At 39.5% G+C, this 12,967-nt stretch overlaps 1 protein-coding gene across 1 annotated transcript; it reads left to right on the top strand.

The window, feature by feature from the left end:
* The first annotated feature begins 4,128 nt into the window (after nt 1–4,128).
* MSI1 (Transducin/WD40 repeat-like superfamily protein) lies at nt 4,129–7,480 on the top strand. Its single transcript, XM_089626004.1, has 6 exons — nt 4,129–4,666; nt 4,988–5,314; nt 5,405–5,557; nt 5,855–5,979; nt 6,093–6,188; nt 7,021–7,480. Exons 1-6 carry the CDS (start codon nt 4,322–4,324, stop codon nt 7,244–7,246), a joined length of 1,272 nt encoding a protein of 423 aa, XP_089482130.1. The 5' UTR covers nt 4,129–4,321; the 3' UTR covers nt 7,247–7,480.
* The last annotated feature ends 5,487 nt before the right edge of the window (nt 7,481–12,967 follow it).

Raw genomic sequence — 12,967 nt, forward strand, 5'->3', positions numbered from 1 at the left:
TCTCTCGGTTGAAATGAATTTATTTTCTACTCAAGAATTCAACCTAATTGTAATGAGTGGATCCACTGAATATTATCCATGTTTACCCTTCATGAATATCATCAGCTAGTCGGGATTTACAAAATTACCATTTTACCCTTCTAGCTGTTATTTCCTCAACTCATTTGTCGCTTGTGAATAAGTTAGAAACAATGTATTGACGAGGAGCTAACAAGTCACATTGTTTCATCCAAAAGAGACAAGACTCAATATGGACACTGGCCAGTTCATTTATTCACATTCCAAGGAACAAAGCATGAGGTGATATATATTGCATTTCAGCAATCTTGTACATGAATTCCATATCTATGAGAACTTCACAAAGTTACTCATGACAGACTCACAACTTAGTACCTCACCAATAGGCCTTGTTCGGAATCACATAGTGAGTCCGAAATTTGACTTTCTCAAATGAGAATACTAAGGTGTGAAATGGCATGTCTCATTTCAGGATTAAGGTAAGCATGATGCAATTCATACGTAGTGACCTCGAGACATAAGAGGTTAAATGGTTTGTTCTTATCTTGTCTCTAGAAGTGCACTTGTCAATTCAGTACCTTCGGAAGATACCTAGAGGAACTATAGAGTCTCCAACTCTCAATGTCTCATAACCAGACATCATAGATTCTCCTAACAATCGTACTGAGGTCAATAGTCCTTTGACCCTTAGATTGCGAATATATTGTTTTAAGCAAACCATGAAGAGTTTGTTCATGCAAATCTACATTTGTCTCTTCATGTGCTGTTAGGTTTGTTTATGGACTAAAGACCAAGGTTTTATCATAAAGCTTCAGACAAGGAAGGATGAATGAACGTTTCAACTTTTATTAATAATTAAGCAATTACAAGCAAGAGTCTTCATAAGTCAATGTGACATCAAATGTACATAAATAGACACTACTACTCTTCTTGTGGGCACCATTGACAACATAGCTCTGGAGCCACCATTTCCTGCCATAGTGCCATCTTTTAGCTCCTCACTTCCTGTCCAAGTCGCTCGTTTCCCGCCCTTCGGAATTTTACGACATGTTTTTGCCTCACCACCCTGACTTTTCACTTGCCCAACCGAAAAAGGTCAGCTTCAGATTACTGGAAAAATCAACGACTTTGTCCCTAGTAAACTCCTTGTTATCTCAATTATGCGTCGCCTAGGCCTGAGTTGTCATCTTCGTGGTCTGGGCATCTTGTTCAACTTTAGCCCTCATGCAGATCGGCCCAGACATCTCAACCTCAGGTCCATCCGATGATTCCCTCTCATCTTACCCTCTCTTCAGCCCAATTCCAGTTTCAGGCCTACCACTTGGCTTATCCACCTGATGTGGATGGGCCTTGGAATTCGACCCAAACGAACTAAAGGAAGCAGACTCCGCGTGACCCTCACCTTCCTCCAAGTCGCATTGCGACTTTTTCTTAGCGACAAAGTCTACCAAATTCAGAGAATTAACAAACGAGGCGGCCAATGTCAGAGTGTCCCTCCTCGGTTCCGCACTACGTCCACTAGTCTTGTTCCCCTGATACACTTGCAACTCCTTCCCATCAGTGACTAGTTGAAAAACCCATTGGGCCTTCTCTTCCATGCTCTGCCTCTGAAACCCCTACAGACCCCTTCTCAGAACCTCCACAAACGGAATGCCTTTGTGTGGATAGAGGTCGTTCGGTAGTATCCATTCCGACACAGACCGTCCATTCTCTGGCAGAGCTACCCACTCGACGGCTTCTAGAAACTTACCCCTATTAATAAGGTTTTCCAGCCTAGCGAAGCGGTTCCTAAAGGCCGACTCTGCTCGTATTCACCAATCATACATATTGACCTTCGGGGAATGGTCAGCCACGACCTTAATCGACCTCACTTGAGCGCACTTATCGACGTCATGCCCCAACACCCCACATTTGTGGCACATACGAGCCAGATTTTCGTACTTGGCCTGAATTCAGAGTTGGCCCAGCTTATCACGCTCCATAAAAAAACAGCCCAAATCGCAGTTCCAATATCCACTTTTACCTTCATCCTCAGTACTTCACCATAGCCACCGAAAAAAACAAGGAAGTGACAAAACATAACAGCCAGCTCCTTAGCGCTAGCAATGTTCAAGTAGCCCGATGGAAGTCCACATAGCCTGACCTAGAAAGGGGAAAGGTTAAAGGGGATTTCGTCAATCATCAGGTGTGCATGCTAATCTTGAAGGAGAAGCTGAGCCCCTTTTCATCGTCCATGGTCTACCACCCAGAGCTATTTCCTTGTTCACTCACTCTCTCTCTCTCTCTCTCTCTCTCTCTCTCTCTCTCACCAAATCGAAACTGTAAGATATCCGGTTTTATCTCATTTACAAACCAAGGCTTCTTACACCTCCATATCCCACCGAAGACTTCATGAACTCTCTGTGCACCCATCGTTTTGGTCGCTAAGATTTTGGTGCTTCCTATTCGCCGTCTGCATCAACCCTCTCTAAGATGATCAACTTACTAGCCATAAAAGTTGACCTCGTCGACCCCGTTTTCTCCTACCCATCACCATCGCTCCGCTTTGAACAACCCCCCACCATGCCCTTTGTGAAAGAACCCATTCTAAACATTCACTTGCACTCTGTGTATCCCAAAAAAACTCCCTGGACAAAAAGAGCTCAAAACCCTAAACCCACAAAAATCGTTCACCAAAACTCACACGAAGCCCAAAAACCCTCGCAGACTTTAAAGAGAAAAAGAAACACAAAAAGACAAAAGCCTCACTTTTACATGGCTATATGTATATACTCTTAAATTGAAGTTGGCTTTGAAATGGCTTAGTTAGTGATAAATCTAAAAAAATAATAATATGATTTGTTATTACATAAACTATAAGCGTGATAAAATAGGCTAGATAAATTATAAACACAGTATATGAGTTTGAGAGAAAATTGGTAAAATTGAAAAACGTTAATTAAAACAAGTGATTGGCAGTAAAAATACTCAATGTTTTTAATTTGTTGCAGTTTAATACTCATTCTTTAATAGTTGCGTGAAAAATACTCAATGTTACAATATCCTTGCAACGTTAATATTTGTTCGTTAAAATGGATGAAAAAAATACATGTTAGCCATTTAAGTGGGTAAAATTAAAAATAAATAATTTTTTTTATTATGGTAAACAAAAAATTAATTCTCTCTCATTTCCTCTCCTTCTTCAACCATGAGCATGTATATTTATTCTATTCATATATATGATTTTTTTATTATTTTTTATTTTAGCAAATTTCATGTAAATAGCATTTTATTTATTATTTATTATTTATTTTCATGATTTTAATGCTTTAGAAAATAAATAATTTTAAATTAAATAGAAAATGAAGTCTTTTTGACTCCTTATTTATTGTTAGTTTAATATATTTGTAATTTATATAAAAAAAATAAAGAATATTAAAGAGTTTTTAGTGTAAAATAAATATTTAATTAAACGAAGATCTGTTGAAGGGGAAGATGATTCAAGTCAATGTGAGAGAGAGTAATTTTTTATTTTTTATATATATATATTATAAATTAATTATGTTTATTATTTTTTTTTTAATTTTGCTCATCTATATGGTTTATATGTGTTTTTCCATCTATTTTAACGGACATGGATTAACGGTGGAAGGAAATTGGAACATTGAGTATTTTTTTTTTTTGAAATTTTTAAAGAATGAGTATTAGACTGCAACAAATTGAAAATATTGAGTATTTTTGCCACCAATAAAAACAATTGTCCACAATAGAAAGATAAGAGAAATTTCATTATGTGAACCTGAACGCTAACAAAATATTAAGATTAGACTTCTTACTTCAAAAATATTTAAAAATATATTTTTTCTCCTACTTCGGATAAAAATGCCCTCTTGACCATATAGCATCAAATGGCATTGTACGCATCGTATGGTATCGTATGACATTGTATATCACGATGGTCAGAAGGGTATTTTTGTAAAAAATAGAGATAAAAATCTATTTTTAAATATTTTTGAAGTAAAAGTGTAGTCTTTGATATTTTATTAATTTTTATGTCCAATTAAATTTCTCAAAGATAAGCCGTATCGCAGCGGAACAAAACCTCTGCTACAATGAAGCCCAAAGATCTCAAACTCAATAAAAACACTCGCTTTAAAGTTAAACTCTCACTCTCTCTCTAGGGTTTCGTCTCAAGATTTGGCGGGAGCAAAGAAGAGGGCAAAATTACCAAACACAAACATTTTCCAGAGAAAATCAGCGACTGTGAGAAAAGAAAACAAAAAACAAATCGAAGGAGGAAATTGGAACCCGTTGACCGTAGATAATGGGGAAAGACGAGGAAGAGATGAGGGGAGAGATAGAGGAGAGACTGGTGAACGAAGAGTACAAGATATGGAAGAAGAACACGCCGTTTCTGTACGATCTGGTGATAACTCACGCCCTGGAATGGCCTTCTCTCACCGTCGAATGGCTTCCGGATCGCGAAGAGCCTCCCGGGAAGGACTACTCTGTTCAGAAGATGATTCTCGGAACTCACACCTCCGAGAACGAGCCAAACTACCTCATGCTTGCTCAGGTCCAGCTTCCGTTGGAGGACGCCGAGAATGACGCCCGAAATTACGACGACGATCGCGCTGATGTCGGCGGGTTTGGTTGTGCCAACGGCAAGGTACTGAAGCTTTTTTGTTTTGTTTTTCCTGTTTGGTTCTCCGTGAATTCTTACCATTTAAAAGTGTAATTTTTAGGGCTAAAATCCTCAATTGGGCTCAAGGTTAGGTTTTAGAGAAGGGAATTGAAATAATTTCGGGAGTTAATAGGCTGTTGCTTTTGTTTCCGTTTCTAGATTAAATTGGAAGCCATGTATTTATGTTTCCTATTTTTTTTTTTTTTTTTTGGGGGGGTAAGTGGAGTCAATGTACACTCTAAAGTATGTGTTCTTATTTCTTTTCACATAAATGTTTTGACGATTATTTCCCCGGGTATACACCAGGTACAAATAATCCAGCAGATAAATCACGAGGGAGAGGTTAATCGAGCTCGGTACATGCCTCAAAACTCGTTTATTATCGCGACTAAGACAGTCAGCGCCGAAGTCTATGTGTTTGATTATAGCAAACATCCATCGAAGCCACCACTGGATGGTGCGTGCAGCCCCGATTTGAGGCTGAGAGGACACAGTACCGAAGGCTATGGGCTCTCTTGGAGTAAATTCAAACAGGGCCATTTACTTAGCGGTTCTGATGATGCTCAGATTTGCTTGTGGGATATTAATGCCACTCCCAAAAACAAAACTCTAGATGCCATGAATATATTTAAGGTGCTTCTCCATATTTATAATTGATACAATTCTGTAATGTGCACTGTGCTGTGTTTGTGTGCTTATTCGCTAAAATAATTGATGGAACAGGTTCATGAAGGTGTAGTGGAAGATGTTGCGTGGCATTTGAGGCACGAGTATTTGTTTGGCTCGGTTGGCGATGATCAATACCTACTTGTGTGGGACCTGCGAACTCCATCTGCCACCAAGCCTGTGCAGTCTGTAGTTGCTCATCAGAGCGAGGTGAGTGTTCTAGCCGATGATTTAAAACATTTGTGTACCTATAGTTTCACAAGCTAGTGTCAATTTAATGTTTCAGTGTAACTGGTAATACATGCAATTCCCAACAATAGTTCATATAATTGTCTTCTCCATTTAATATGCTAATACTTTAGGTAGTAGCACTCATAAGTTCTCTTTTTTTATTCTTTTTTCTTTTTTTTAACTTGTTATAGCTGCTTTGAGTTTCCGCAACTGTTATACAGTTTTCCTCTGTTATCAATTATGAAACAAACGCTTGTTGTGGTGGCATTATGCTAGGTTAATTGCTTGGCTTTTAACCCCTTCAATGAATGGGTTGTCGCAACTGGATCCACAGACAAAACTGTTAAACTATTCGATCTACGTAAGATCAGTACCTCACTTCACACCTTCGACTGTCACAAGTAAGGACTCTTCACTTCGCCAGAACACACAATGAGTGTGCAAAAAAAAAAAAAAAGTCTTTGGCATCACTACAAATTTATTTGTAACTTCTTTTCTCTATTCATTGTGATAGGGAGGAAGTTTTCCAAGTTGGTTGGAATCCTAAGAATGAGACAATCCTAGCTTCTTGCTGCCTTGGTCGGAGACTAATGGTGTGGGATCTTAGCAGGTATTCCTGCATTGATCATTCACGATAGTTCATCTCTTGAATTTTATTTCGTTTCTTTCTTTTTTTTCGCATTTAGAAAACAGAGGTCAAGTTATTTAAATGCATGTGATGTTGCCAATGAAAATTATAGTATTCGGTTCTCATGTTGCAAATCATGTTTCACATTTAAAATTCAGAGTTTCGATGAATCTCCTGAAAATTTGCGGTTGGTATAGCGTAGCTTTGAAATCCGAAATACCACAAGGATGGTGTTCATTGATCAAGATTGTGATCGATACCCTCTTATTTGAGCATAATGATTGTCGAACAAGGCTGTAGGGTTCAATGCCAAAAAAAAAAAAAACATGACTATCCGTGGGACTTAAAATGTCCCCTAGTAAATGGATGGGGTAGAGAAAAAAAATAAAATAAAGAATTACAAAGCATATTTGAATTCCTTGGATCTTTCACTTGGATCTTTCACGCAAGGCAGAAACAATTTGTACAGCCAGATAAACCCCAATGGGTTGGCCTAGTAGTTAGGGTGATTCTTGGGACCTTGTTAGTGCCAAATTAGATTCCCCATAGACGCAAAAATTGGGGTCACTGGGTAGTCTCCTTGTTGGTAATGCCAGGGCCTCGTGGATTTTAGTCTGGCTTAACCCGGACACCACGGTTTTTTTATAAAAAAAACCCTGCTAAAAGATTCATACATTGACATGATGCTAAGTACAGAATTCTGCAAAACGTTGTGGTTTTCTAAATCTGTAAGAAAGGTCTATTTTATTCTCAATAAACATGAATTAAATGTGGTTATCATTCTCATTTTGCAATATCTTATACTGCTATGTAGAATCGACGAAGAGCAGGCACCTGAGGATGCTGAAGATGGTCCGCCAGAACTGCTATTTATTCACGGTGGTCATACGAGTAAAATATCTGACTTTTCATGGAACCCATGTGAGGATTGGGTAATCTCCAGTGTCGCCGAAGATAACATTCTTCAGATCTGGCAGATGGCTGAGAACATCTACCATGATGAAGATGATTTACCAGAAGAACCTGCCAAGGTATCTTAGTGTAATATCCCAACCCTACAATGACTACTAAGATTTAGAATGTGAAGCTGTTGGAGCTTCTAGGGACTTTTTTTTTCTTCTGTATTATTGTTTTTTTGCTCGTCATTCCGCGCACTTTACTATTCATCTGAAAGTTGTTTATGTTGCTGAATGATCCAAACAAGTCATTTATACTGGCCATTGTATGTTATGTTAATTAAATGCTTGATTTGGACGGTAGATGTTATTCTTTAACCTCGCCTGTTAGATTTCTAATTTTTTACACTACTCTTGTAAGGCCAATTCTTTCCTCTTCAAATAAAATAGAAGTCACAAAGACGAACTTAAAATATTTTCACGAATCCCAGATAGATGATCATTTTTCACTTGGAATATTTTAGTAGTGGATTAAGATGGATGGAACTTCCGAGCTCTGATTTTATGATATGAATGACATGAATAGTTCTCAAGTTTAGTCGGCTGATTGGTTTGTGTGTGCAGTGTGCTTGTTTATCTATATATGTACATATATATATATATATATGTACATATATATATATATATATATATATATATATATATTCAAATGACAGTGAAATTTTAATTTTATAATTTGTGAATTGATAATTTTATCAAGTGAAACTTATTCGCATTGATTTTCAAGTTACGGAGTCACCCTTATAACCCTTATTTTTTCTTTCTTGTTCATCTTAATAAAAGTTGTCATAATTTATAGTATTTTTCTTTAGTTGTGAGAATGGTAGAAATATTTTGAGAGCGCAACTATTATACTCTAATTATTGTATTTGAGAATGAAGCGTACCTATTTTGGGATTTAAACACGGTTGTCCATCTTATCTTTTTGAACGGTAGGAATTTATACCTCATTTTACGTATGTTGTCAAACTAATTTCTTTTAGTGTAAAATTATATGTAAATGTGGAGCATTTTCATTGTCTATCATTCTAAAAGCATTACCATTCTTTCTCCTATATTTAAGCTATTAACTACTAAATGGTCTTCTAGTTGTGTGGAGCAAGATAAAGACTTAAATCTGTAGAGTTTGTATTTTTAAAGGTTAAAAAACAATTCAGGGTGCTTTTTTTTTTTTTTTTTTTTTTTTAATGAAACGGAATTTCTATTAAAAATTGGGTAAAAAAACTCATCAATACAGAAAAATAACACCTTAGTACATGGAACACTAAGACCTAAGTCGAAGTGAATCTAACATTAAGTTCCGGTAATCATACGTTTTGTGCATGCTTCTGACAACGGGAAGAACGACGAGCACAAATAGAGCGCACATGAGGCTCATTCAAAAACCCAAAGATGGTCGATGGAAAAATCCAACCAACCTCGGTCCGACCACGAATAAGATGACTCTTCAACCTGCATAGATCAAAACTTAACAGGAAATCCACTACGGGATAGGGGACGACGGCTAATCCGACTCCAAAACAAACCAAATAAAGCAAAGCACAACAATAAAATGAGAGTTCCACGACAACACCGAAAATTAAATAAACTAAAATGAACGTTAAATAAGCGATTGAGATCTGATAAACAACACTAAGATGATGGACGGAAGATGAACCAGAGGGGTCCCGCCGCACCACCATCGCCGACAAACCCAGTTGCACTGCCAATGTCAACCAGCCCAACTGCACCTCCGTCGTCGACGAGCCCAGCCGCACTGCCATCACCAGCGAACCGATCTGCACCGCCATCGCCGACGAACACAACCATGCAACCATAGCCAGCGAGCCACTCCGCACCGCCAAGGCCGACGAACACGGCCGCGCCGCAAATGTCGACGAGCCACTCTGCACCGCTACCGCTGCCAATGAAACCCGCAGCATCGCCTTCGCCCGAGGAATCAGGTAGCGTCGCCTCCATTGTCGCCTCCATCGCCAACAGTGACCCCAAACAAAGACCCAATCTTCCATCATCATATTCGAATATCACTTCTCTTCCTCCGGTCACTCTCACATCGTACCTCTTCCCCCAAGGCCGGAAGACACCCAAATGGTGACCGAAATCTCCGTCGGATTTGGCCTCAGGGGAGAGTAGAGAGAGGAGATCTAGATCTAGATTAGAAAAGAGGGAAACGACACTCTAGAATAAGATACCTCCTTTATTCGTTAGCCAGGGTGCTCTTATTAGTGTACGTGTTTGCAGAGTCTACAGTGTCTTTGTTGCATCTAATTACTTACCATTCTAATATGAGTAAAATTATATAAATTCGTCTTGAACTCTTGCAAGCGTCACAATATAATGCAGTTTTGTCTCAAAATATAACAACAAAATGTCCCGAAACAGTTGAGGACCCAAAACCATATCCCAAAATAGTTGAGGACCTAAAAAATATTACAAAACACACTTTGTATAAACAAAATATATTGTCCCAATTTTTTCCTATTACAATATTAATTTGTTTTATGGTGTCAGAGATGGCTGCTTTTTATCTTGCAAAGCCCGGCGCTTCTCGATTTTGTGGTCATAGTATCTAGGGTGATCACACCATGGGGCAAACCTGTTGTCGCTCGTTTTCGGACAACGATTTAGGAACCGGAAGTGGTTAGGCCCAAGGCCGGACCAAGTGGCCTCGCTTCGGTTCGAGCGTGTCGGACTTGGTATCCCAAGTCGTCCCTTAGCTATTGGTGATGTCTATCTCGTCCGAACACCTGAAAAGATAAGAAAAGAGGTGTGAACTACAAAGGGAAAACAGAGGGGGTGCCTCTATTTACCTCTCTGACGCTCAACCTTAGTAGGATTGAGGTGGAATATTGAGGGTTTAAGTGTTTAGAGGCCAAAGATGAGCGAAACGAGCGAGTTATGAGTTCGGCAGCGTTTCAGGACTCAAAAATGGATTCCCTGGGTCAAGGGAGGGACCCTTGTATTTATAGGCGACCAAGGGGTGTTTGGGGAACCCCTTGGGCGAGTGAATGTCTTGGGCCGGCCAATGGCCGGCTGAACCTGGGTCATATGAAGCTGACTCGGCCCTTGGCCGAGTGAAGAGCCTAGCTGGCTGAAGGTTCACTCGGCCATTGGCCGAGTGAACTGCTGGGAGGTTCACTCGGCCATTGGCCGAGTGAACTTGCCTGGCCGGCTGAACTTCTCGTCACGACATTTAGGGACGACATTATCGTCGCTAATATCGTCGGTAAATATTTAGCGACGAAAAAATCGTCGCTAAATAGATTTAGGCACGCATATTTAGCGACGATTATTATCGTCGCTAAAGAAATTTAGCGACGATTTCGGGGTTTTTAGCGACGAAATAAATCGTCGGTAAATGTCGTATTTGTTGTAGTGTATTAAGAAGAGAGAATCTGAATCTGAACTATTGCTCCTATTAGTGTTATGGTGAATAGTATTATGAAGAAGTGAATCCAAGTACTCTCGATGAGAGTGGTCTCCTCCTAACCTAATTCTAGGATGTTCCTTACATGGTTTTGTTGATGTAATGTTACTCGCGTTAAGGCGAGATTAGATTCGGCTTGGCGTGCGGCAAAGTTTTTGAGCTAATTTGTGAGGGCATGGTTCGATTTTTCTTATTGAGTTTCTTTAAGCAAGGGGGGTCTAAATGTCCATCAACTCGGACGATATATTTAAGTTTAGTTCAACTATTGTGGCGACATTGTTCATTATTTATATTCTGATTTATTTATTTGTAAATTGTTTTAGAATGATACTAATTTCTTTCATCGATCAAGAATTTAGTTAATTTTGACAAACTTCACCAATTTGTTGACGTGAGAATTCTCCTCAAACAATGCAAACTTTCAAGAACAAAAGTCCGATTTGAATTTGTTATGGGGCCTCGAATTTTTGTTTACATATGTTTTCTCACTCAATTTTGACAAAAATATAATTGAAAAATAATGTTTCATGTCAACGTGTCAAATGTGGATGTGACTAAATAAATATATAATAATAACAAAATAAGGCAGAATATTGATTTTGTTATGATGAGAAGGTGAGCTCGAGCACTTAGTTAATAGAATAAAATGAAATATTCGAACATAATAATAATAGTAATAATAATAATAATAACAAATAATTAGCAAACTAACCATATTTACACTTTTAGATAGTTATTTATCCAACTTTTAGTATATATTTGGTAAATAGCAACTGTTACGCCGTAATTTTTACGAGGTAAAAATGACACCCCGAGAATAAAAAAACATCAAGTAAAGTTAATGCGCTAGGCACAAGCCCATGAACAGAACGCTTAAATTCAAACTCGAGTCAAACTCTCGGGAGAAGTTCTGCGAAACGACTCTCACAAAATGCCTCTCAACCAAGCCCACAAATGAGACTCCAATGAAGTTCTCATGCTCATCTTGAAAAAATATTCGTGCCAAAGTCAAGAGAAAAATATTTGAGACAAACTCACAAACAATGGCTCAAGAAGCTCAAAAAGGGCACAAAACTTCAACTAAGCCTCCTCCTTGTCTACAACCTCCATGTGGCCTCCAATCCTCCTAGCCACCAAGTCTTTGCCACGAAGTCCTTCTTCGTTGCCAACCTCTTGATGCCAACTATCATTGATGTCCGCCTAGTACACTTTGCCGCCAACTCACCCTTGTTGCCAAATGTTGATGTCGCCAACCCCCTCCTTATCGCCAACCTCCATGTGCCCACCAACCTCAACCTTGATGCCAACCCAAAGTGCCTCCAACTCGGGTTGCCGCCAACCCCAAACTATGCCGCCAAATCCAAATGGTGACCAAGACCATCCTTGCCACCAACCCTACCACGATGGTGCCAACCCCATGACTTGCCGCCAACTCTAAATGGTGACCAAGGCCATCTTTGCCGCTAAACCTACCATGATAGCACCAGCTCCATGACTTGCCGCCAACTCTAAATGGTGACCAAGGCCATCATCTCCGCCAACCCTACCATGATTGCGCCAACCCCATGACTTGTTGCCAACCCCAAGTGCACGACCATGACTAAACAAGGTTTGCCTTCAACTCATTTTGGCAACCTAATAAGGTTTGTATTCAATTCATTTTAGCCACCAAATGAGGTTTTCCTTCAACTCATTATTGCCACAAAATGAGCCTTGTCGCCAACCCATTTTGGCCATAAAATAAGCTTTTCCTTCAATCCATTTTTGGGTGGCGCCAACTCATTTTGGGCACAAAACAAGCCTTGGCGCCAACTCATTTTTTCCATCAAACAAGCCTTGCGCCAACCCACTTTGGGCACAAAAAAAGCCTTGACGCCAACTCATTTTGGTCATCAAACAAGCCTTGGCGCCAACTCATTTTGGCCGTAAGACAAGCCTTGTCGCCAACCTGATAACATCGCCAACCTAATGACGTCGCCAATCTACCCAATACCTATTTTCGCCAATCCAAGTCCTTGATGCCGCCAACTAGACAAGGCCAAGGACCTCATAGTGCCACCAACTCTCTTGTGCTACCAAGAGTTTCCGTCAACTCTCTTGTACAACCAATAGTTACCGCAAACTAGCCAAGGTCAAGGACCTCATTGTGCCGCAAGGCCACACCATGATCCACAATCCTCCAAGGCTGAAATCAAGTCCCCCATGTGTCACAACTCTACATAATTGACACCACAACTTTTCCTCTCTAGAAAATATAGAGACGAGCACAAATCGTTCACCAATAACAAAATACTACGCTATTAACGTTGAGGGTCAAAGCGCGCGTCGAGGGAAAAGCATATCCCTCCGCGTCCCTCTAGATTTACATTTTATTTTTC

Source organism: Urtica dioica, chromosome 9, assembly GCF_054948205.1.
Source record: "Urtica dioica subsp. dioica isolate 48M chromosome 9, U.dioica_male_clone48M_v1_H2, whole genome shotgun sequence".
NCBI lineage: Eukaryota > Viridiplantae > Streptophyta > Magnoliopsida > Rosales > Urticaceae > Urtica > Urtica dioica.

What these genes read in the sequence shown, in the direction of transcription:
- MSI1 (XM_089626004.1), top strand. Translation starts at nt 4,322, where the DNA reads ATGGGGAAAGACGAGGAAGAGATGAGGGGAGAGATAGAGGAGAGACTG. An exon ending in ATGCCATGAATATATTTAAG is followed by an intron (nt 5,315 to 5,404) that starts GTGCTTCTCCAT and finishes TTGATGGAACAG; the next exon opens with GTTCATGAAGGTGTAGTGGA. An exon ending in CACACCTTCGACTGTCACAA is followed by an intron (nt 5,980 to 6,092) that starts GTAAGGACTCTT and finishes TCATTGTGATAG; the next exon opens with GGAGGAAGTTTTCCAAGTTG.